This window comes from Oxyura jamaicensis, chromosome 5 (assembly GCF_011077185.1).
Source record: "Oxyura jamaicensis isolate SHBP4307 breed ruddy duck chromosome 5, BPBGC_Ojam_1.0, whole genome shotgun sequence".
In the NCBI taxonomy this organism is placed as follows: domain Eukaryota; kingdom Metazoa; phylum Chordata; class Aves; order Anseriformes; family Anatidae; genus Oxyura; species Oxyura jamaicensis.
In genome coordinates, this window is record NC_048897.1 from 17455401 (window position 1) to 17479394 (window position 23994).

General features: G+C 36.5%; 1 protein-coding gene across 1 annotated transcript in view; it reads left to right on the forward strand.

The window, feature by feature from the left end:
* MPP5 (membrane palmitoylated protein 5) overlaps positions 1–23994 on the forward strand; it is a 50242-nt gene that overhangs the window by 21386 nt on the left and 4862 nt on the right. The window contains exons 2-12 of the mRNA XM_035327547.1: positions 2468–2975; positions 7008–7216; positions 12902–12979; positions 13329–13475; positions 14094–14255; positions 16612–16689; positions 18313–18496; positions 20060–20131; positions 20558–20629; positions 21310–21477; positions 21836–22038. Coding sequence (XP_035183438.1) covers positions 2609–2975; positions 7008–7216; positions 12902–12979; positions 13329–13475; positions 14094–14255; positions 16612–16689; positions 18313–18496; positions 20060–20131; positions 20558–20629; positions 21310–21477; positions 21836–22038 — 1740 coding nt within the window. The 5' untranslated portion in view covers positions 2468–2608. The remainder of the gene's footprint in view (positions 1–2467; positions 2976–7007; positions 7217–12901; positions 12980–13328; positions 13476–14093; positions 14256–16611; positions 16690–18312; positions 18497–20059; positions 20132–20557; positions 20630–21309; positions 21478–21835; positions 22039–23994) is intronic.

Genomic DNA, 23994 nt, shown 5'->3' on the forward strand with positions numbered 1-23994 from the left:
TCTGTTTTAACCTCAAAACCTACTCTTTAGGTAGCTAATGATTTTAGATTTGATGGAGGAAATATACCTAATCTCACCTTCAACATTTTTGATCAGTTTTTAAATATTGGCCAGTAACTTTATTTTGTAATGTTACACTAAAGAATCTACACATTACTTAGCTTACACACTAAGTGTTACGATGGTATCTTTAAAGTTGTGTTTACTTCTTGCATATCCTTAGATAGGGTTTTGACTTCCTCGGTGCTGAGTAAATGAGTATTATTCATTCTCGCAAATTGTTTTGACACCTGTTAGTCATCGTGTGTGGACTGAGGAATGTAAGTTTTTTGTCAACTTGTCAAAGCTGAAAATAGATGAATGTAACTTTCAAAGGGCTCAGTCTTCAGCCAAGTTGCGGCTAGCACTGTGTGCATGAAATAGAATTTGAATTATCTTCCACTCACAGCTCTGCTCTTTGCAACTTTATTTTGACCAGTGAGATTTTGTTTTTGGAAAGTGGCAGTTGTGTACAATGACATTGCCTTTATCAAAAGGGAAATTGGGCATTCTGAGGGTCGTTTTACTAAATTCTTATCTTCCTCTCTCCAAATTTCAGAGACCCCATTTTGGCACAGTGCTTTATATAACTCTTCCTGAATACAAACTTTGACTCAATTTTTCAAAAAGCTGTTCTTTTTAAAGTTGGGTACTTAGAGAAAGTTTTACAGGCGCTAGTTGACTGTGCAATACTTGCAGTGCTAGCCTCAATACTGAGTAGCTGTTGTTGGGTTTTTCTTGGTGGTTGCTTGATTTTTGTTTATTTTGCATATCAGTGCAGGGCAGTTAAGCATCCTGAGAAGGCAAAAAAAATATTTTTCACTACTTATAAATGCTTTTAGATATACTTCCTGAAAATTTTAGTAATAACTGGTTGTAGTGGTTAGGCAAGAAACAAGTGAAGAACAAGCTGTTGCTGTATGTGGCTGTAGATTACTAATGAGAATAGAAAACTGTACATTCTTAGAATTGCAAGCTGGCAGAAACTTGTGTAGGAGTGTCTGTTGCTGCTCCTCCAAAGCTGTACTATTGCTATTTAATTTTCAACTTAATTACAACATAACCAGCCTTCCTGTCCTCCTCCAGACTAACATTTGGTCTGATTTTTTTTCTTCTTGTCTTGGTGCCTCCAGTGTTTTTGTGTAATACAACTTTGAGATGCTTAGTAGTATTTAGGTAAGCATTGGAAGGGTTGCCCGGGGAGGTGGTGGACTTACTGTCTGTGGAGATGTTTAAGGAAAGGCTGGATGTGGTGCTTAGTAACATGGTTTAGTGGGTGACATTGGTGGTAGGGTGTGGTTGGAACAGATGATCTTGGAGGTCTTTTCCAACCTTAATGATTCTATGATTTCTTTTGACTCAGTAAATAATAGATAACAAAAGAAACCCGATAAAAAGGAATTTAAAAACTCAAGCACAATTGCTAGTTGTAACTCTGTACAACTATTTATTAATTTTATTACCTTTTAGTTTGACATATTGAGGTTGATATACTCTGTGACAGAAAGCAGAAAGAAAAAGTCAATGTGGTGTAAGACACAGCTATGTGTTGTATTTAAGAGCTGAGGTGTTACATTTAAAAGCCGAGTGGCTGCATTTACCAGAAGACTTACGTTCTTTAGCCTGAATCAACAGGAATGATAAACCATATCAAGATGGAAGGCTGGGTTTGGAGTATATTGTAATGTCACTACTTGCCTGTGGAAATTACTGTATACTGTCAAATACACAAGGGTGAAGATTTCTACTCTTGTATTTAAGACTTCCCACTTAAGTGCATATCTACAGGAAGTATTAAGATTAGCTGCTCATGTGAACTTATCCTAAGACTTTATGGCTACTTGGAGTTGTGGAAGTGCAGCTTCAGACTGCTTTAGATAGTATCTTTTGGAAGAACTCTGTGCCAGACCTGTCTTCTCTGAAACCTGAGAATCTGTGTTTACATAAAAATACCTCAATTTTTTAGCAATACACCCAAATATTTTTATGTGTTTATTGAACTTCTTGTATGCATGTTATCTTGTCTATAACAAGTTATTCATGTTTAGTGTTTGTAGGATCATAGGCATAGATTGTGTTGGAATTTTTAGGAGTGAAAGGATAAGTTAAAACTGATTGAGAACTTTCAGAAATTGCTAATTTACAGTTGTGTATCCTAAATGCAAAAAAATACAATGCTTTGACATGGATTTATAAGGAACTTTAGCATTAGTTTTAAATGTACTCTTTCTAATATCAGCACATGAAAATTACTAAAATGGATGAATCTGATTTTTGAGGTTCTGTAGTTCTTAGTAAGAGAAGAAGCACTATGTAAATGTGGAGGGAAACTTCCATTGTTCTCTTGTCTGGAGCCTTGAAAAACTGTCTTAGGTATTTAGTTATTAATACAGTTATTCACTAACTTCCTTTGAATGTCTTTCATCAGATTTTCATCCTGGATGCTTCTTCAACTGCCTTGCGATGGAAGGGAAATATTGAAATTATAATGGATTTTACACAGCATCACAACAAAAACTGGCCTAATAGCATTTCTGTTTGAAGAGAATAGGCATAATTACGCGTAATCATGACAACTTCTCATATGAATGGACACATCACAGAAGATTCTGACGGTGAAACAAAAAATGTGGATCTTGCATCTCCTGAAGAACCTCAGAAGCACCGAGAAATGGCTGTTGATTGCCCGGGGGACTTGGGCTCCAGGATGATGCCAATGCGGCGGAGCGCTCAGCTTGAGCGAATCCGTCAGCAGCAGGAAGACATGAGGCGCAGACGGGAAGAAGAGGGAAAGAAACAAGAACTGGACCTTACTGCTTCTATGAGGCTTAAAAAATTAGCACAAATTCCTCCTAAAACTGGAATAGACAATCCGATATTTGACACAGAAGAAGGGATTGTTTTGGAGAGTCCTCATTATACTGTGAAGACACTAGGTAGGTAACATGCAATGAATGGGATATTGGAGAAAATATTTAATTGAATATTAATGTTCTTCTAGGTGATTGAAAACATGGTTTAGTTAATTCTTGCTACTTAGATTCTAAGTCTTCTGGTCCTTTAGACTTAACGTTTTTCTTCATTTAGCCATCAGGCTATGTTCTCCAGCAAGGCTTTTCAAAACTGATCCATTTTGGGGGCGCATAAAAAAAAACTGTAGAGTACTAATGGGTTCCTTAGATGTCTCCATCATCTTAGGTTTGGGAAAACTGTGCAACTGCCACCGAATTTATTTATGTTTGATGAAGGACAGACTAGAATAAGCAATGAATAAACATGTTGTTTCATACAATAAAACGTTTCATATTTTGTCTGTTTGATTTTACTGAATATCTGAACTATACTGCTTCTGACTCTTCCCATATTTCCACATTTGCTGTCCAAGTGAGCCTGATTAGTCACTGGACAAATCTCTAACCTTTAACAGAACCCCAAATAAAAATTGTCAGGTGGTAATGAATTACAAAGATGTTAAACTACTGTTACTGATTCATGTTTAAAAAAAATGGATTTTAGCTTAGCTTTTTTGTTAATCCATAACATCTGCACAAAATATAGGGGTTTAAATAACAGCATTGACACAGTTGTCTGTGGTTCTAGTTTTGAAAATGTTTCATAAGTGCCAATGTCTAATTTGGCATATCTTTGCCAAGCCTTTAATCTTTTCATCTTAAAAAAATATTTTGTTTGTAAAGACAAAATGGGACATTAATTAAAACGATTTCAAAGGGCATGTTTGTTATCAAAACAAGATGTGATTTAGACAGCTGACCTTGTGGAGATACATTTCTGAACAACTAGAACGTGTGCATTTAAGTATTTAACTGGCTTGTTCACTGCAGTGTAATTCTCTTAGATGCAGAAAATATTTTGTTCACTACTGTTTATTCTGCTAACTTAGTTAAATGAGTGATGGTTCAAGTAAGTAAACCTTTTGTAACTTCAGTGAAAACTTTTTTGGAGGGGAGAACCTGCTTATTTTTTATGCATTTGGCAAAGATTACTTAAATTGTTTTATAAATATAAACAAACTTCTAGAAATCGTTTTGGAAAAAACAGTTTTCTTAGTCCTGTAATTCAAGTAGTATATGGAAGATTAGAAAGCTAGCACTAGTATATCAGGTACTCTAAAGAGATCTATACGGAACTTAAGAATTAAGGTATTGGTGGTAATATATAATAAAGCCAACTTAATATTGCTAAGTTTGTTCATTACTTTTTCTTTGAAGTGATAGGCACAGCTATTTTCTTTTGCTCTCTTTCTAATCTAATGTGTTAAGCAGTGACCACGGGTCCTCCCCTGCAGTTGCGTATTTTTTCTCCGGCAGTCTTTTGATTAATAAGTATATTGCACAGTGCCCCATCACATTCCAGCCATTTCATAGTCTACTGGAAAAAAAGACTGCAATGTTTCTTGTAAAAGAAGACTTTAGGAAAAAACAGTGGATTGCTAATTGGTCTGCGATTTAAAATGGACTCGTTCTGCAAAAGAACCCTGACTTGTCTGTGAGTAAATGCAGATGTTAGTCATTTACTGAACTTCTTTCTTCTAGACAGCTCTTTCAAAAGAGAATGTCTAGAGAATGGAGTCTTGTTACCTGAGGTTTATTTAAAACAAACAAAACTACCAAAAAAAATCTACAATTTAGAATTCATAAACAGGGACCTAGAAAGAGTAAGGCATGAGTAAAGCCAGATTTTCATGTGTTTTTGTGTATGTTTTTACAATTAAATTACTTAGGAAGTGATTTCTAGCTTAGTGGGAATATCTCATTTTATGCATTTCAATCATTTTTTGTGATTATTTGTAAAGATTCTTTTTAAAGTATCTTGATAGGGAGCAGGGGTATTTGCTGTTCCTTGAAGGATTATTATTTGATACAGGGCTTTTACATCCAGCACAGATAAAGATTCAGTGTGGAGGGGAATTAGACGGAGAGGAGAGCACTCTGGTAGATTTGTAAGAAAGGGTGAGATAGAAGGCACTAGAAAAGTGCTGAAGAGGAGAATATGTAGAGGTATCTAGGAAGGGCATTTTCTTATTACAGCTATACAGTAGATATCCATCATTCTACATTTATTTATATCTTATATGGAGTATGTATTACAGATCTGTGTGCATGTGTATTACAAATCTGTATGCATATATGTCTGAATTCAAGTACGTTCATACATGTAGAGAATTCACAAATGATTGAATCAAATCATTTATGTGCTTAAGGGGTGTTATAGAGAAGTTAGGTTCTCTAATGCCTCACTTCTTTGAACCTAGTAACAGCAACAACAGAATTCTGATGTGTGTTTAACTGAACAGGTATTAGTAGGAGCTTTATGTGCAATAACATCAGTTTTCCACTATTTTTTTAATGCTTGGAAATAATATACTTCCTCAGTCTCAGATAAACCGGTTGCTGAGGTGCTTTGGTAGTTTTACATACTCTGCTAGGCAAGAAATGTGCCAGCATACCACAACCTATTTAGCAAGTGTTCTTGCCATCTAGATCTTTAGTCTTCAAGTGGCTTTTCCCTGTGTGATGGGGAGTATATTTTATATACAGTTCCCTAGTGAGATGCTGGCCTTCTTAATTACTGTTCTGAGCTATACTGGATTTCACCTGTGGAATATCCTGCCCAGCCTGTATCAGAGCTTTCAGTGCAGCTTTTGTACTGCTCTTTGTTTCCTTGGTCGTTATAGGAAGAAGCCTATGACCTTTGGTGGGTAAGATATTTTTAACATGTGTGGAATGGTTTTGGGGTGTGTTTTTTTAATTGTCCTGCAGACAGTAAAATACTCTATGGGGAGTGTTTGTTTCCTTTAATTGTACAGAAGACTGACTTAACAAACTCAAAATTGAAAACATTTAGGTATGCTTTGCCTGAAATTAAAAACATTGCACTTGGTTGATACACGTATTTTACAAGGTTTTACAGATTTCATGTGCCCCTTCATCAGCCATTTTAAACTTGCACTCAAAGTTTAGCTTGAGTTTTGCGTTCAGTGTACTGATGAGTCTGAGGTTAAAAATAGGTAAAGGAAATGCCTTGGTATAGTATTCATGTTAGTGATCCAAGTCTACTGTGACTTTTTTTTTTTTAAAAAAAAAAAAAGGCAAACAGGCTAGTGTCTTGGTAACATTCCTATTTTAATGCAATTTAATTAGCTCAGAATGATTGAATGAAGATTGTGAAAACAAACAATTTCCAAGCTGGTATTTTGATAGCAGTAAGGGAAGTTCACCTCAGTATCAGCTGACAGTTTTAAAATTTGGGATTTTCTTTGCTGTTGAGAAAGTTTGGTTTTTTTACATAATGTGCAAGAAAGCATACATTATTTTCATACACAAAACACCCATTATATTTCAGTCTGGAGGAAGTGAAAGATACAGACTTTTAGTGCAAAAGACTTTCATGACTTTGATCATAGATTTTTTTTTTCCCTTTTTATTTTTCATACCTTGTTATTTTAAGCTGGTAAGATGAAGCTTTATGCTTATGAATTGTGTATTTTACTTATCAATCACTCATTGTATAAGTAAGCAATATATAATTTACATATACACATGGGAAGGTCTATTGAAATAACGTAGTACACAGTGAATTAAGATTAGTTTAGCAAAACAGTTGTTTTCGTATTGCAAAATAGTCCCTCTTTCACATTTAGTTATACATGAACTGCAGTTATTGGATCTTCACATATCAGTGACTTCAGATAATTTTTTAATATGGAATGAAAATTTAAACCATGTATCAGCTTGTTTATATCTTATAGTGACTTGTGGTCCTTGTTTTGATTCTGATATGTTCTGCAAATAAACATCAGAGTGAATAATAGATAATAAATTTACATACATCATTGCTGATTTAAAATACTGAACAGCAAAACATTTTTGGTAAAAATCTTAATACAAACATTACAACATTATCAGTCTGTTAACTTGTAACTTATTTTTATTTTATTTCCTACCTAGAAGTGGAAGAACTGTTAACTTCTCTTAAGCATATCCAGCACATTTTGGTAGACCCTCAGAGCCAAGAGGATATCTCTCTCATTTTACAGCTTGTTCAAAATACCGATTTTCAGAACGCATTTAAGATACACAATGCAGTTACAGTGCATATGAACAAAGCCAGCCCTCCATATCCTCTCATCTCCAATGCACAAGAACTAGCACAAGAGGTATGTACAGTATGCATCTCCATGATATATATGTGAAACCTATAATCATAGCTGTTGTTGAAATATGTTCTTGGCAAGCTTGTCTGGGTTACTGAATGTTAAATATAAAATGGTTATAATAGTCACTGATTGCTATATCCAGTTTTTCCACATTTCCAAACAGTAACCAGAAAAATATTTTAGGGATAAAAACTCCCTTTTTTTAGCATGGGTAGATAGATATGCAACAGAAAAGGTATTGTTTAAACATAGAAAAGAGAGCAATTATGAAAAAAGGAACTTTTTGCATTCAGTATTCTTTATTCCAAGCATTCAGAAATTGAATTACGGTTCTGTTATTGTGACTTTCCTCCAAGTTGAGCCATGGTAAAGAGGCATCTCTGAAAATATAACTGTACTGGAAACAAGCATTTTGTTTTAAAGGGAGCAACAGATACTTTCATACTTGATTCCTATGTTTTGATGACTGTTGTGGTACTCAGATTACATTTAATTTTGTCTGCCAGGTGGCAGGTCTTTTATAAGACCTGATATGTTTTTTAGAAATTATTGAAGTATACTTCTAGAAATTTAAAATTTTTAACTTCAGTTTTTTTCAGTGAGATCTAAACCTTTTGATATGCTTTGAATACAGTTTCAGCCAAGTTAACTGTTTTCTTTGAGTTTTATTCACTTGAATACTGATGATTAATACCTGTATACAATAGCTTTATGATCAGTAGAAGTAATTTATGGAAAATTAATCAGATACGAAGTTGCTGAGAACAGAATGAGTTTTCACACAGGGCTGGATGGGGCTAGACCCTCTGAGAGCGTGGCTGCTGGTTCACGTGAACTCCATGCACCATGGCCTGCTGCCTGCTGGTATTGCAGGGCAGTGAGGCCACACCTTGTGTGGACATACCTTTATTAACTTGAAGCTGGCTAGTATGAATGCACCACAGTATGAGTGCAGTGTAACAAGGTTGTATTTGGCAAAGCCAGATCCAGGGGCTGAGTAAATGCACCTAGTCACCCAAACTCACCTGCTGAAACCTGGCTCGTGTGAGACAGCTTATAAGCATTTTCCAGTTGCTCAAAGGCGCCTCACTTCAATTTCAGCATGGCAGTAACATGATTTTCCTAGTATCTGGTTTTCTTTGTCCAATTAGAAGCAAATTTTTCAACATCTCTTTACACTGTCCTTTTTCTAGTTTTTAATCCTGCAAATAAAGAAAAAACTGTAGCAAGCTTGGAGTTCTTTTGCAGAAGAAATTGCTAATTCTTGAGGGATGTCACTTAAATGGTCTCTAAAGGCACAGTGTACTGATTAATTTGCAGCTCTGGATTTTCCTGTTTAGGTTTGTTAGTAAGATTGCACCAAAACTAAGTGGGAGTATTTTACCTAGGAGCTTGCCTCTGGCTTATTAGTCTGCCTTGAGGCTGGTACAAGATGCTCACTAGGCTTATTCTGTGTCTGCGAACCTGAAGGAATCTTTTAAGTTAACTTCCATTTGTAAACTACTTCCCCAAACACACGCTTTATTCAGACCTAGTTTGTGTTTTCACTCAGATCCACTTCAGGTTTTTTTTCTCCACTTATATATGTATGTGAAGTTAGAGATTTATCTCTTAGGAAATCTGGTTGGGTCGTCATCCCGTTGCCACCCCTCAGTGTATATGAAGGTGCTTAATGGATGTTTCCAAGAAGAGTATATGCTTTCCAGCTCTAAATTACTCTTGCGAGCCACAATCTTCTGTTGACTAGCAAAGCTTTATTAGTGTAGGAAAACTATAGGTCTGTTTTCCAACTTTAGTATTCTTCCCTGCTATCTTCTCTACCCCTCACTTTCTCAACACGTTCCTCTGTTTTTTCAGGTAGTTTCGTAAATCCTAAGATCAGAAGACAGTACAAAGCCAACTCTGTGTGTCTTAGCAGCAATACAAAAACAAATTTAAGCATAAAGAAAATATTTAATCCAATGGATTCTGTCATCACCCAGAAGAGTATTACATAAAAGGCAAACATATTCCTGTTCTCATTTTGGTATTTCATCTCCCATCCCTGTCTTGCTCCAGCCTTGAAATTCCTGAAGAGGCAATATATTGCATATGTCTCTTCTCATTTTCTGATGTAATTTAGATTCAGCTTCTTGCATATTTAAGTGACTTATATTTTGCAATACGTTAAGTAGGATCCTGAAGTGATTAAGCTGGAAATTCAGGACAAGTATTTCTGTGACTAACAGAAGTGTCTCAAGAGGAAGACCTTAAGGCCTCAATTCGCATTATTCTGTATTTTCTAGTCTCTTTTGAACAGAAGACAAGACTCATATTTCAGATCTCTTACTCCTTTTGGAAAGGTCTCTTTTATGGCCTATTAAGGTCTCTGTTATCAAGGAAGGAAATCATTTCTGCTTCAGAAAAGATTATTCTCCACCTCCCATCCCAGTCAAAGTCTCTGGCTTGCATGCCCATTTTTTTGCTTGTAGTGTGGCTTGTTTGTGCCTTTACCCCTAAACACAAGCATGGGAAGCTCCCCCAGAAAGCAGTTTTCATATTTCTAGAGCTTTGCCTACTTCAGGGAATTTTTAAAGACACTTGCAAAAGCCTGAACAACAAGATAGTGATAACATCTGACAATACAAGACATTACAAGAAAGAAAAATAGCATATACATGCATAACATTATGTTAATGTGCATATTTTAGTGTACAGGTCATCAGTGACAGTACACAACCCTGAAACAGTTTTGTAGCGCATGTCCCAGTTTAAAGGTACAAACATCTGTTTTGTTGGAGGCTTTATGGTGTGGAAGAGAACCTGTTCTAGAGTTCATGCATCTGCAACCCTAACACAAAAAGTTTGCAACACAACTTCATATTGCAACAGAAATTTTCTTCCTCCCTTAAAAGAAAAAAGGTAAAGATTCGTATTAAACATATTTCCAAAGGTAGAGTTTGGGGGACATTTTCATTTGCCACACTGAACTTTGATTCAAAAATCTGTTTTCATTTACTCTTTAAATTATAATTTACTTTCATAAAACAATGTGTGTGAACAATGTGTTGTGAAAGCGTTTTAGCTTTCAGTTTTTTTGTTAACCATTAGCAATACACTAGAGGGGAATGGTGCACTTTTGTTTTCTCATCTTCTGTAGGGAATTCTTAAAATTACCGGTGTACTTGTACTAAGTTTTCTAACTGTTTCTGATAATCAGGCATGAACAACTCAAGATTTTTCTTTACTCTTATTTTTAAGAAACTCTTATTGAATTTAAAAGGTGGAATGGAGCATTTAGGCTAAGGAATTTATTTTAGAGAGCTAATCTCTGTAAATGCATAGTCTGCCTCTTAAATAAAAATAGCCATTAAATATCAAGTGTAATTAAATTGATTTTTAATCCATTTAAACTTGACCAAAATGGGGGCAAGGATTATGGGAATATGATTTGAATCTTGACCTTGTAAGAATATTTGATTTAGCATTCAAGACAGTGTGTAATCTGTGGCTTGTACACCGCGTATCAGATACCTTGAAGATGTTCTTGCTGTTAAATATACTTAATAGTTTCGATTTATATAAGCTATATTTCTAAATACTTAATCCTGTTCACTTCAGCAAGTGTAGGTAATTAAAATAGATCAGTAATTCTCAGAGGAAGTACTTGCTTCAACCATGATATTACATTATTACATAATAAATTCCCCTTTCTGTTAGAAAAGGGGGGAAGTATGTTACCCTAAATAATGTATATTTTTGTAGCTCTTATGCAAAATATTTTATTTCTTGTGCAAATTCACAAAGACTTGCAAATTCGCTTTTGAGAAATCTAATAATTATAGACATACGTAGTACATCTTTTCCTCTGGCATCTGGCCACGCAACAAAATGTTATCTTGCTTGCAGGACTTTTACATTTTTATCTGAAAGGGTTTTTCTAGTTTTTTTTTTTTTTTTTTTAATAAAAAAAAAAATAAATCAAAGATTGGATAAGTAAGGCTTTAAAATTTCTTGTAGCTTTTTCAAGACTAGAAATGAAAAACCATTGAATGTTAGAGACCTTAAATAAATCTCTGAGAAATTGTCTTGTGTAGAAGAGTCTTCTCTTTCAACAGAGAGGAAAAGTTTCTGATTCCATTAGTGGAATATATCCATTAGAGCGTCTGAGGTATGACATCCCAAAATGCAGACTAAGCTTCCTGGCAGCTGCAGAGCTATAATTGAGGTCAGGCCTATATGAAGCTGAATTCTTTCTTTTCTCTAGAATTTTGAAGAGACTAGGTGTAGGATTTTTTTCTGGGGGGGAGGGGGCAAAAAAAGAAAAAAAGAAAAAAAAAAAAAAAAAACTTAAGACTTAAAAAAAACTTAAGTCTGACTTCTTGTTTGGCTTTTCTAAGCTATACTAGGTTTGTTTACCATAAGGCATATTCTAGAGATGTCAGAAGGAAAGCTGCTAGAGGCTGCGCCAGGTTTATTGCTAAGCCCAGGAACTTGTTCCAGATGGTGGTGTTTTATTGGCGATGTGAAGATCTTGCTCCATGGAACAATTCATTTAGTAGCTTTTGCTAGACTTTGAAAGTTACCTTTACTGTTTTCAGTTCTATTATCTGGTAGCATCCATGAGAGTTGTTAGCATTTCTGCAGGTAATTGCTCACAGAATAAAGGCTCTTTAGACATTGTTAGTTCAAAAAAAGCTTATTTATTTTCACTTTGTAAATTGTGATTTTGAATTATATTACATTTTTTCATTTTTAAGAGTAAAAAGCTCTTGGAAAATAAATGTTTTCCATCTCACAGAAAGCTGCTGTTATGATATTTGTAATCTGCTCTTGATGCTTCCAGATTTGTTAGTGCTTCTGGACTGGTGTGCTTTTGATGCAGATTAAAAGCCTGAAGATAATGGCTATGGAAAGTATCTTCTTCAGCCTTGCTTTCAGATACAGGGAATGTCCCTGCCCTTGGCTTTCCCTTGAAGCATACGGCGAGGCTCTTCAACTGAATGAGAATGCAAACCTTTTTTGGCAACAAAAGCTGTTTGAGCAAAAACAGTCCTTGTGTCCATTATGTTATTTCCCTGGCAAAAATCAGCTGAAGAAACCTGGTTTATTGGGATTTATTGGTATTTTAAGTTTTGATTCTCATGCTTTCTGAGGCAGGGGCTCCAGCAAGTGTTGCAAAACCTGTTTTGGCATAAAACCTGTTTTGGAATCTTCAGTCTTGCTGCTGCTCAAAATATTGGGCAGAAGTAAACCATCTGCTTTTAAGGAAAAGAAAATGTAGTCACATTAGTGAGAAAATAGTCCATTTTAAAAGACCTAGCATATTCACATAGTAGAATTCATGGTGGCTGATTGTACTATTAGGTTCCTTTCTGGAATTTAACTTTTTTGTGTATGTCTTCTGTGGTAGCTGAGCTCATTGTTAGTTTCTATTGGCAAATCTGTGTCAAGTACTGGATACCAGCTTACATTCAATAGATAATTACCAAAGCAAGACATGCTGGAGTAGTCCTGTGGTCTCATCACATGTTTTTCTAATATGTGCCAAACTAGGCTCAGTGAGTCAGTGTAACAATTATGTGCACGTATTTTACTTTTACTAAAACAAATAATTGTAACTATTTTTTTTTGCTTGAGTTAGAGGGGGAAGGATTGATAATTCACTGGGTAGAGTAAGAGCTTTACTACTTGATTTATTTTTAGGTACAGAGTGTTTTGAAACCCAGTCACCACAAGGATGGGCAGGAGCTGAATGCTTTGCTGAATGCCCCTCACATGCAGGTAAGACAAAATGGGGCTTCTAATCTATAAGATGTATTTCCAGATGCTGTTTTAAGCCTCAGCACGAGTGTCTGATTTTTTTTTTTTTTAGGAAGGAGATGTCATAAGCGCAGTCATAATGCTGTGTGCGAAATAGTCATTGTAGTGTTTTCCAGATTAAAAGGAAAATTTTGCCAAGTGTGCAGTAGGCACTACATAGCTGTGTTAAATCTTTCATTGCTTTAGTCAGTTTGCAATATTCTGTAATTACAAAGACTTTTCAAATTGCATAATTTCATTGATTTTTGCTTTTTTTGTATACATACAACATGTGAATTTTTCTGTAACAAATAATTTTCTTTAACACTAGGCACTTCTACTGGCTCACGATAAGGTTGCAGAACAAGAAATGCAACCGGAGCCTGTGACAGATGAAAAAATTTATGAGAATGTTGGCACATATGGAGGGGAGACGGTTAAAATAGTTCGTATTGAGAAAGCACGAGATATTCCATTGGTAAGTATTGGTACTCACCCAATTAAATGTAAAGCAGGTAAGCTTTTCTGTCCTTCGCAGATTTCTATTAAAGTTAGAAAATTTGAATGTGGAAGTTATGTTTAGCTTCTAAATCTCCTCATCCACCACCCACCTTAATGAGAAATGGTCACAGATGATGAACTTGCATGCCTTTTGTTATAGTAGTAGACATGTTACCATTTAGAGTCTGGACAACTTCTGTCAACTTGAATTTGGACTTTGACAGAAGTCACTATCCCAGGCTTTGTTTCAGGAGAGCTAATATCCTTGTCCAACTATGGAAGGTTGTTTTTGATGCATTTTTTAAGCAAACCTCATCTTCTATGTTGTATCTTTCAAATAAGTGTTTGGTTTTCATAGGAAAGCTTTTAAAACAATCATGAACCTTATGCTGTAGAGCAGTTCAGTTCTTTAATCAGTGCCACTTAAAGAAATGAATGTTTTTTTTCTAAACTCAAGCATTAGTTATATGCATCCAAGCTGTTAATTGCATTCTCTTTCAGTCTAAAATGTTCTTCCACTGGCTTGAAATACATACAATAAATGGCTTTGAGTTTCATATTTTTAATAAATACAGATTTTGTTACTACTACACAGGGTGCTACTGTTCGTAATGAAATGGATTCTGTCATCATCAGTCGAATAGTCAAAGGAGGTGCTGCAGAGAAGAGTGGGCTGTTACATGAAGGGGATGAGGTTTTGGAGATTAATGGCATTGAGATTCGTGGAAAAGATGTTAATGAAGTTTTTGATTTACTGGTGAGTTGGACACATTGTTTTCTTGTTTTCACTTCTTGAGCAAAATATAAGAATGAAGCCTGTTGGGTCTGCTTGTCATTTGCATTTTCATATTTACATGTTCACATGTAAAGGTCCATTTCAAGCTTGCTTTCTCATGCTAAGTGTGATATTACTGACTATGATGGCAGTCAAATGCAAAAATGAATGTGAAAGATGTGAAAAGAATCAAATGTGAAAGACCCAAGCTGTCATCTTGAGACTTGCTTTTAATGACTTCTAAGAACTTTGCTTCCGTATGAAAAGCCGTGATTTTTTCCATCTTCACCTCTGGCTTAGTCCACAATTAATATATGTGCCTGCGTGACTGTGGTCATGTCAGGCTGAAATGGAGTTCATCTTCATAGCAGGTGCATGGTGTTGCAGGTTTATACTGTAACACCAATGTTTCAGTTGTTGCTGAACAGTGCTTGCCTTCTCTGTCCCTCACTCTGTCCCCACTGATGAATATGCTTGGGGTGAGCAAGAGGTCAGGAGGGGACACAGGTGGGACAGATGTCCTGAATTGACCACAATGGTATTTCATACCATGTAATGTATTGCTCAGCAAGAAAAAATGGGCAGTGAGTGATTACCACTGCATCACTCATTTAAACATTCACTTATTAAATTGTGTTTATCTCAACCCAAGAGATATCATTTTCTTGATGTTAGTCTCCTGATTCTCTCCCCAGTGTGCCCTGGGGATGGGGAGGGAGTAAGCAGTTGGCAGAGAGGAGCTCATAGTTGCTGGCCAGGCTTAACCAACCAGAAATTGTTTCACATGGGACCTTCACATGACCAGACTTCTTATTCTTTCCCTCCTGATAAAAACATTTTTTTAGGGGTTTACCAGGATAGGTATTTTTCTGTTTGTTACACATTTAACATTCATGACAAAGCTACACATCAGTTTAAAAGCTGCAATGCAAAACAGGCAAAATATCCATCAGAAACTAGTAGAAACATTCCTCTCTAAGGACCTGCAAGGTAGGATGCTGACAACTGGGAATTAAAAGCATTTCCCTTTGCCCAATACTGCTCTCATGCTCTGCCCTGGCATCTGCTATTGATCCCTGTCGGATATGGGACAGTGCTTTGAATGTGCTTAACAGATATTTCAACTCTGCCAGTTCAGTTCTCTGTAGAGATCTTGTTCTGCACTTGAACAGGTCCTGCAAATGAGAGTTCCAGAACAAAACTTAAAGCCATAAAACTTAAGAGCAATGGGTTAAAAAAATAAAATCTTAGTTTAAGAAACTGATTTTTAAGCTTTATAATTATTTGTTGTCTTTTTTATTTTGTGATGCAAGGTTGAAGTTTTGAAAAGCTTTGTTCCCCAAGTAATATGTAACAAGCACAGGAGAAGGAAATTACTTTCCTTCTAATTCTCGCTTCACCCCTTGCAACTAAAATGGTAATTAACTGGAGCATTACTTCAGTCAAGATTATTCATGCTATCACTGGGAAACTCTGCACATTCCTCAAGAAGCTGTGCATACTGACTAAAAATGGTGGATTTTCCTTTCCTGCAGCCTAATCGTGTTGTGCTCAGTTATGTTTACTTTATTAACCCCTAGGTCTGATTTTTTTTGTGATGTGTGTACACTTTAGTTTTATGAACATCAATTATTACGGTTCATGGAATGATGTATAGAAAGTGAGACACATAGGCCTCCTCAGGGGTTGGCACTTGCATTTCATCTAGATGTTCATTATGTGTGCAAAATCACTCTGTGAACAAAAGTATGCAAACAACTAAGAGTTCTTTAAAGCCAGGATGTAGTCTACTTTTTGTAGATACTGGCTATATCAATGTTAGATACTTTACAGAAGCAGGAGTTGAGTGTGCTAATTAAATTTTTAAAACGTGTTCTGTATCCTTTGGTAACATTAACAGCATAAAAGCATAGTGGTAATGTTTAGATTTGAAATTGTTGTTCCATTTAAGCAATTTTAGGATCATCTTTTACATATTTTATTTCCTGACAGCATAGATACTTAGTGTTTTCAAATAGAACAAGAGAATATAATTCTTGGTAATCCATTTCTTTTAAGTCTCTACTTGAGAGTGTTACAGGTGTTCCATTACAAATAAAATTACTTTATACATGATCTGGAACTCTAGGCTTTTTAAATCTGAATTGGCTTTCTAGTCTGTTGCTTAATCACTGCATCTGTATCTGTACTATATTTTTAAAATCAGAGATAGATGATGTGCTTTCAGGAACTGCTGTTCTGAAATTTTGAAACATTTTCCAAAATGCTATTTACTAGAATTCTTAAATCTTAAGGCAGATTTTAATACTGTATGTTAATAATCTCTTTTTCATCTCAGGCTGACATGCATGGCACTCTGACCTTCGTATTGATTCCCAGTCAACAGAGCAAGCCACCTCCTGCGAAGGAGACAGTTGTAAGTAGTTTTACGTAAGTTCTCCACCTTGATACTGGACCTGTTTTTCCAGTAGTCCTAAGAAAGTTGTTCTGTAGGTCATTTATTTACATTGTAGAACAACAAAAAAAAAGTTTTAATTGTTTAATGGTTACCAGACGAACACCTGAATTAACTACTGAAAATTATTGACAGTGATAAGTTGAAGCATACAGTTTATTTTTAATTCAGTTTCTAAAATAGTAAGAAGATATAAAAGTAGCACCACCTATGCTTCTGAAATTCTATTTGGAAATCCGTAGTTTCTCTCTATATTAATCGGATACTCTGATTTTGTAATTTTTACTGTAATTTACAATTATCCTTTGGGAGAAAAAAATTGTATATTGGGAACTTTGTTCTTGTGGTGGTTTTACCATGCTAGGCAGTTGAACACCACGACCGCTCTCTCACTCTCCCTCCTCAGATGAGGACAGGAAGAAGTAAAGGAAAGAACAACTCACGGGTTGAGATAAGGATGATTTAATTAAAGAGAAAATATATATATATATGTATGTCTTATTAAGGAAATATTATTATTAATTAAACAATTCAACTAAAGGGAAAAAAGGGAAAGGGGAAGAGGGAGGGGGAAAGGGAGTAACTAAACAAAACAAGTAAAGGCTATGTGGAAGTGCAGAGGAAAGAAATTACTCTCTACTTCCCACAAATGAGCGATGCTTGACCACGTCCTTGAAGCAGGGCCTCAACGCACGTAGCCGGTGTTCGGGAAGAGGACAGACGTTCTCACAACGAGAGCCCACCCCTCCCCTCTTCTTCCTTTTCCCACCTTTTATTGCTGAGTGTGACATCATATGGTATGGAATATCCCTTTGGTTGGTTTAGGTCAGCTGCCCTGCTGATGTTTCTTTCTCACTTTTTGCCCACCCCCTAGGAGGGTCAGAGAGAGTCCTGATGCTGTGCCAGCACTGCTCAGCAGCAGACACAACACTGGTGTGATACCACTGCTGTTCTAGCTACAAGTGCAGAGCACAGCACTGTATGGGCTGCTGCAGGGAAAGTTAACATCCCAGACAGACCCAGTACAGTTCTCTATCTTTTTAGCTGACATACTTTTCGTAAGATAGCATCAACAACTGGAAGAAAGAATGCACGGATTTCTGTCAAAGCTAAAAAAAAATTTGTTGGTGGCAAAGTATTTTTAAAGTAAAACTTTACCTAAAACCCAGAAAATTGATTTTAATCTCTGTGTTTATTATTTAAAAACAAGTCAGAAGATCTGTGGTTCTTTCAGAGTGCAAAGGCCATAAATTGGTAGATCGTTGTTTTTTTTTTTATTATTTTATTTTATTTTATTTTATTTTTTTTTTTTTTACCCTTACAGTGGTGAATAAATTTTGTAGACTTCAGAATTAACTAGATTTAAGTTCAGGCATTCATCTCTAAACTATGACAACCGTCTTTTCCATTGCTAAAATAGGTAATGATTCCAGTATCTCATATATAAGATATCAGATAAAATGTCCATTCTAAAGGATTTTGGAGTTTTTAGATATCAGGCCTCCACTGCAATCACAGAAGATGGGATGTAACTCTTCAGAAGTTACACATCTTTTTCTTGTTTTTACATTTGACCTTCCACAGATACATGTGAAAGCACATTTTGACTATGATCCTTCTGATGACCCTTATGTCCCCTGCCGAGAATTAGGCCTGTCTTTTCAAAAAGGAGATATACTCCACGTGATCAGCCAAGAAGATCCAAACTGGTGGCAGGCTTACAGAGACGGAGATGAAGATAACCAACCACTGGCAGGCCTTATTCCTGGTAAATTAAGCTCTAGAAAAGCATTGACAGGTTGTTCCCATAGCTATAGGGGATAATATTCTGGTTTCCAAAGACTCATATACCCTAAAGTATCCACTTCCTTGAATATCTGTTACTTTGACCTTTTTGCACCAGAGCCCACTGTTGGTTATGTAATATACTTATTTAAAAGATTGACCTTTTAGAAGCATCTCTGTGTATAAACTTGCACTGCAGCTCAACTTTCCTTATTCTTTCAACCTGGGGCTCTGTGGATGTAGAGTTCCCTCTGCTGGCTACAGCAGAAAACTTAGACTTCAACCTGCTCGTTATCTCTGGAGATGAGAACAGCTGTTAAGTTTCTCATTATTTCAAGCTTGAAAAATAAATATTTTCAATTAGCAAAGAGCTTCAGTTACTTGCAACAGTTATGCTTCTTTTCTAACTGCTGGAGGCCTTTGGGTAATTGAGGTTTCAGAAATTGAAGTCACCATATTTCAATGCAAAAATTATATGTACTGGTAGTCCATTACAGATGTGCTGATCTATTAAACAGTGAACAAAAAACTTTTCAAATTCCATTGAATAGCCCTGTTATTTTATGATTGAGTGAGATGACAGGAACACTGATTTTAAATACAGTTTAATGTTTTTCAAGCTGAAATTCAAATAATAATAGTAATCTATTATAAATAGAACACACATAACAACAACAACAAAAATTAGAAAACCATATCATCATAGTGGGGAAATGTAGTCTTTCCTGATTTTTCAATTCTCAGGCAAAACTATCCAGAATTGTACAAGTGCTCTGCACCTCTTCCTTGATGAATGTGTTTTGGAAGCTATAAATTTTCAGCAACTTTAACTTCCACAAGTCTCTGGGAATTCTTTTGAAAGGGTCAAGCCTATCTAAAATCCAAAGAAATCTTGGGATGCTGTGGGAAGGAAATCAGCTCGTTCCTTAATTCCCACTCACTACTAATGTAGCATTGTTGCATTCCTGAAGGAAGTGATAGACAAGCTACGTGATAATTCTAGGAAAGTACACAAATGCATTTGATGATAATACTAGGTATGTAGCTTGACAGCAAACATGGGCCTTAAAAAATAATGCTTATTAAAAAAGCACCTTATGAATGCTACAAAACATGCTCAAAAAAAAAAAAATTTACTGTAAATGTCACCTGAAATAGGTAATGCCATAAAGACAACAGACACATTTGAATAAACATGAGTAAAATCACTTCCAAATACTGTCAGTTTTAAAGGGTGTTGCTAATGTACATGTTCCATGCATATTAATTGTGGTCTTGATTTTGATTGAGCTTGACTTTTTTTTTTTTCTTTTTAAGATTCATTCTATTAGGGTGAGATAATTTTACATCTCTGTGGAAAGCATATTTTCCCCATTGGGTTTCTCTTTTATATGACATACTCTACACTAGAAGCGTCAGGGATATAAAAGCTTAGGAAAAAGTAAAATGAGGAAGTCATTAGGATGGAAATATATATACACACACAGCCATATGTGGAAATGTTTTTCAAATGTTAACTGCTTTTATCTTTTTTAAATGCTTTAAGGAAAAAGTTTTCAGCAACAAAGAGAAGCAATGAAGCAAACTATAGAAGAAGACAAGGAGCCAGAAAAATCAGGTTAGATACATGCTTTCCAAGGGGGAAAAATCTAAGTAATAGAAGTGCTAATTACTATTACCTGGAACCTTGTCAGTGTAGAGTTACAGAAAATTCTCAATTTTTATAATACAAAAGTAGTGATTCTTTGAAATACTTGATATAAATGAAAGCCTAAATTTAGTTATACAAATCTCATGATTTTATCATAATTATGGACAATGTAATTAGGTTAACGTGGAAGAATTTGGAATGCCTCTTTTCTTAAATAATTTTATCTACCAAGTCTCAGTTGAAGTCCTTGCTATGCAGCATTTGCTTCATACACCCTACTGTTGTAATGAATTGAAAAGCATTGTGTTTTCAAAACTCCAGATCCAAATAGTGGGGGGAAGGGGAGCTTTTTACTGCATGGGTAAATGATTGTGGTGATTTTATTTTGGTTAGGAAAACTCTGGTGTGCAAAGAAAAACAAAAAGAAACGGAAAAAGGTTTTATACAATGCAAATAAAAATGATGGTAAGTAACATCTTTTATACAGTGTGCATTTAAAAGCAACTATAGAAGATTCTACAAATAGCCTTGTAAAAAGAATGCTTAAATCCAGGCAGTTAGAAATACTGTCTGATGGTGTTCTGTGTGGTAGCAGTAGTATGGTTTATAATAGCATTTAGTGAAAGATGTGAAAGAGGCGGCAGGATTAGTAGAGTTGTTCAGTGTCTGTAGAAAAGATGAGATAAAACAGGTTTTTAGGCATGGAAACACTCATAATCTTACTATGGTGAGCCACTTTATTACGGTTTTGTAATGAGTCACTATGTATAGTGAAGTTTAGAAAACGGAAACTTTGTCCACAGTGAGTTGTGTAGGCTACTTATGCTATATTTTTACAAAAGTACTTTGGGATTGGGATGATGATTTTTGTTGTTGGGCGTAGTGTTATTCTTGTACCAGAAACTTGTTTCTTAGCAAGAAAGCTGTTTACTTAGTTTATATGACTGCTTATGTCATTAGGAAGTAGAAACACCCTCTTTCCCCAGAAGGGGAGAAAGAAGGACTTGGTTTACTGGACAAGTCATAATCTTCCGGGTTTTAGAGGGGAGCTTCCTGAAATTTTTTACGGCATGACAGGTGCTACATGCAACTAGCAATAAGAGATGAAATAAATGCTGTCACTTTTGTTTTGTTTTTCTGTCAAGATTATGATAATGAAGAAATTCTGACCTATGAGGAAATGTCACTGTATCATCAACCAGCAAATAGGAAACGGCCTATTGTTCTGATCGGTCCACAGAACTGTGGTCAAAATGAATTGCGGCAGAGACTTATGAATAATGAAGTGGACCGCTTTGCCTCTGCAGTTCCCCGTAAGTTTGATGGGAAGAAATGATTGCTTATTTTAAATGCTGTCTATAGTCAAATGTCATGATGAGAATTGTAATTATGAGTTTGGAGTTCTTGAGTCAGCTCTTGGATAAATTATGCCTTACATAATTTACTGTATTTCCTAGATGAATATAAGAAGACATCTAAATGTATGTTCAGCCTTTGACAGTTTAATCTCTACAAGGATATTTATTACATAAAATACCGGTATTTCGTGGAAGTTTCAAATGCTTTCTTTGCTTGATAGTAATACCTCTTCTAACAGAAATATTGACTTCTCCCCTTCAGTTCTACAGGTATATCACGGTCTCAGTTTATTTTCTGTTGCTTTTGTTGTAGATACCACTCGGAGCAGGCGGGAGACTGAAGTAGCTGGCAGAGATTACCATTTCATTTCCCGACAAGCATTTGAGAATGACATAGCTGCAGGGAAGTTTATTGAATATGGAGAATTTGAGAAGAACCTCTATGGTACCAGCATAGACTCCGTGCGGCAAGTAATCAACTCCGGCAAGATATGCCTTTTAAATCTTCATACCCAGGTATAGCAAATGCTGTTGTCTGTGGTGCTTTAATTCTAGCAGCTACTATGAAAATCTAAAAGCTATAGTAGGTTTGTGTAACCTCAGTCTGTTCAAGGTCTATTTCCATGTTTATTACAAGATTTTTTCAGTGATGTTTAGTTGACTCTATTTAGTGTGTTGTATATATTTTCAAACAAGGAACAAGAAGGTTACGTTTATAACATCTTCTGTATCTGTGCTAAAGTTAAGAGGGACCTTGGTTTCTAGATATTTCTCACCAAATATCTCAATTGAAAAATTAACTACAATAAGATTTGTCTCTAACTGTTGCAATTACTCTGGGAGCTCTGGGGTTTTTGAAGATGAAGTTGTTTGTGATTATACTTGGAAACTGCATTTGGGGAATGTGTTTATGCAGTCCTATAGGAGGCAGGGTTAAAGTACATCAAATCAACAAAATTGAACAGCTTTTTAATTATGACCTTTTGATTATAGAGAAAGAAGAGACAAACTATGCATGTATGGTGGCTTTACTCGGGTGGGCGGCCGAGCTCCACCACAACTGCTCCCTCACTCCCCCTCCTCAAAGAGGAACAGGGAGAAAAATACGATGAAAGGGGCTCAAGGGATAAGGACGAGGAGATCACGCAGTAATTATTGTGACAGGCAAAACAGACTCAGCATAGGGAGATAGTAAGATTTATTGTCTTTTACTGACGAGGTAGAGAAGTGAGAAATAACGGAAAGAAAGCAACAGCACCTTCCCCTCCATCTGCCCTCTTCCACCTCCTTCCCCCGAGTGGCATAGGGGAACGGGGGAGTGGAGGTTATGGTCAGTCTATTGTGCTTCTTCACTGACGCTCCTTCTCAGTTACTCTCATCCCCTGTGCTATGGAGTCCCTCCCACAGGATGCAGTCCTTGCTGAACTGATCTGGCATGGGCTTCCCACAGGCAGCAGCTCTTCAAGAACTGCTCCAGATATGGGTCCGTACCATGGGGTCCATACCTCGGGAGCAAACTGCTCCAACCAGGGTCCCCCACAGGCAGCAGCTCCTGCCAGGTCACCTGCTCCTGCATGGTCTCCTCTCCACAACCTACAGGTCCGGCCCAGAATCTGCTCCAGCAGGGGTCTTCCACAGGCCGCAGTCTCCTTCGGTGCAGGTCCACCTGCTCCACCGTACCACTCCATGGGCTGCAGGGGGACAGCCTGCTTCACCATGGTCCTCACCACAGGCCGCAGGGGACTTCTGCTCTGGCGCCTGGAGCACCTCTCCCCCTCTTTCTTCACTGACCTTGGTGCCTGCAAGGCTGTTCCTCACTCCTCTCTCTCTCCCAGCTGCTGTGTGGCGCAGCGTTTTTTTTCCCTGTCTTAAATATGCTCTCACAGAGGCACAGAACAAAAACACTTACTGGCTCGGCTCTGGTCAGCAGTGGGGCCCTTACCAAACATGGGGCAGCTTCTAGATCCTTCTCACAGAAGCCACCCCAATAGCCCCCTGCTACCAAAACCTTGCCACGTAAACCCACTACAGCATGCAGACCTCAACTTTGAAATTTAGGCAAATGTAGGAGGCCTAGTCATGGAACACAGCTGATCTGCTATGACATACTGTATATATGTGGTCTGCTGCTGTTCCAAGAACTGTAAGAGATTCCCTAGTACTTAAATACGCCCATAAAGTCTGGAAGTATAGATGCTAGAATAAGCCATCATCAGTTGGGACTGTGATGCTTTGCTAGAATCACTCAGGGGTATCACAAAGCATGTAATAAGTTGAAAACTTTTAATATTTTGAAAATTGACTTGCTCTAATTCTGTGGTTGCAAAATCTATCTCAGAGATAGTAGCTTGTCCCAAAACAGACAGAAGGAAGCTTTTGGAAAAATTAAACTACAGTCAGGTTCCTTTTATTTCCTGTCTCTTGATACACATGTAGCCTGCAAAAAGTATGCTAAGGATGTAGTGTATTTAG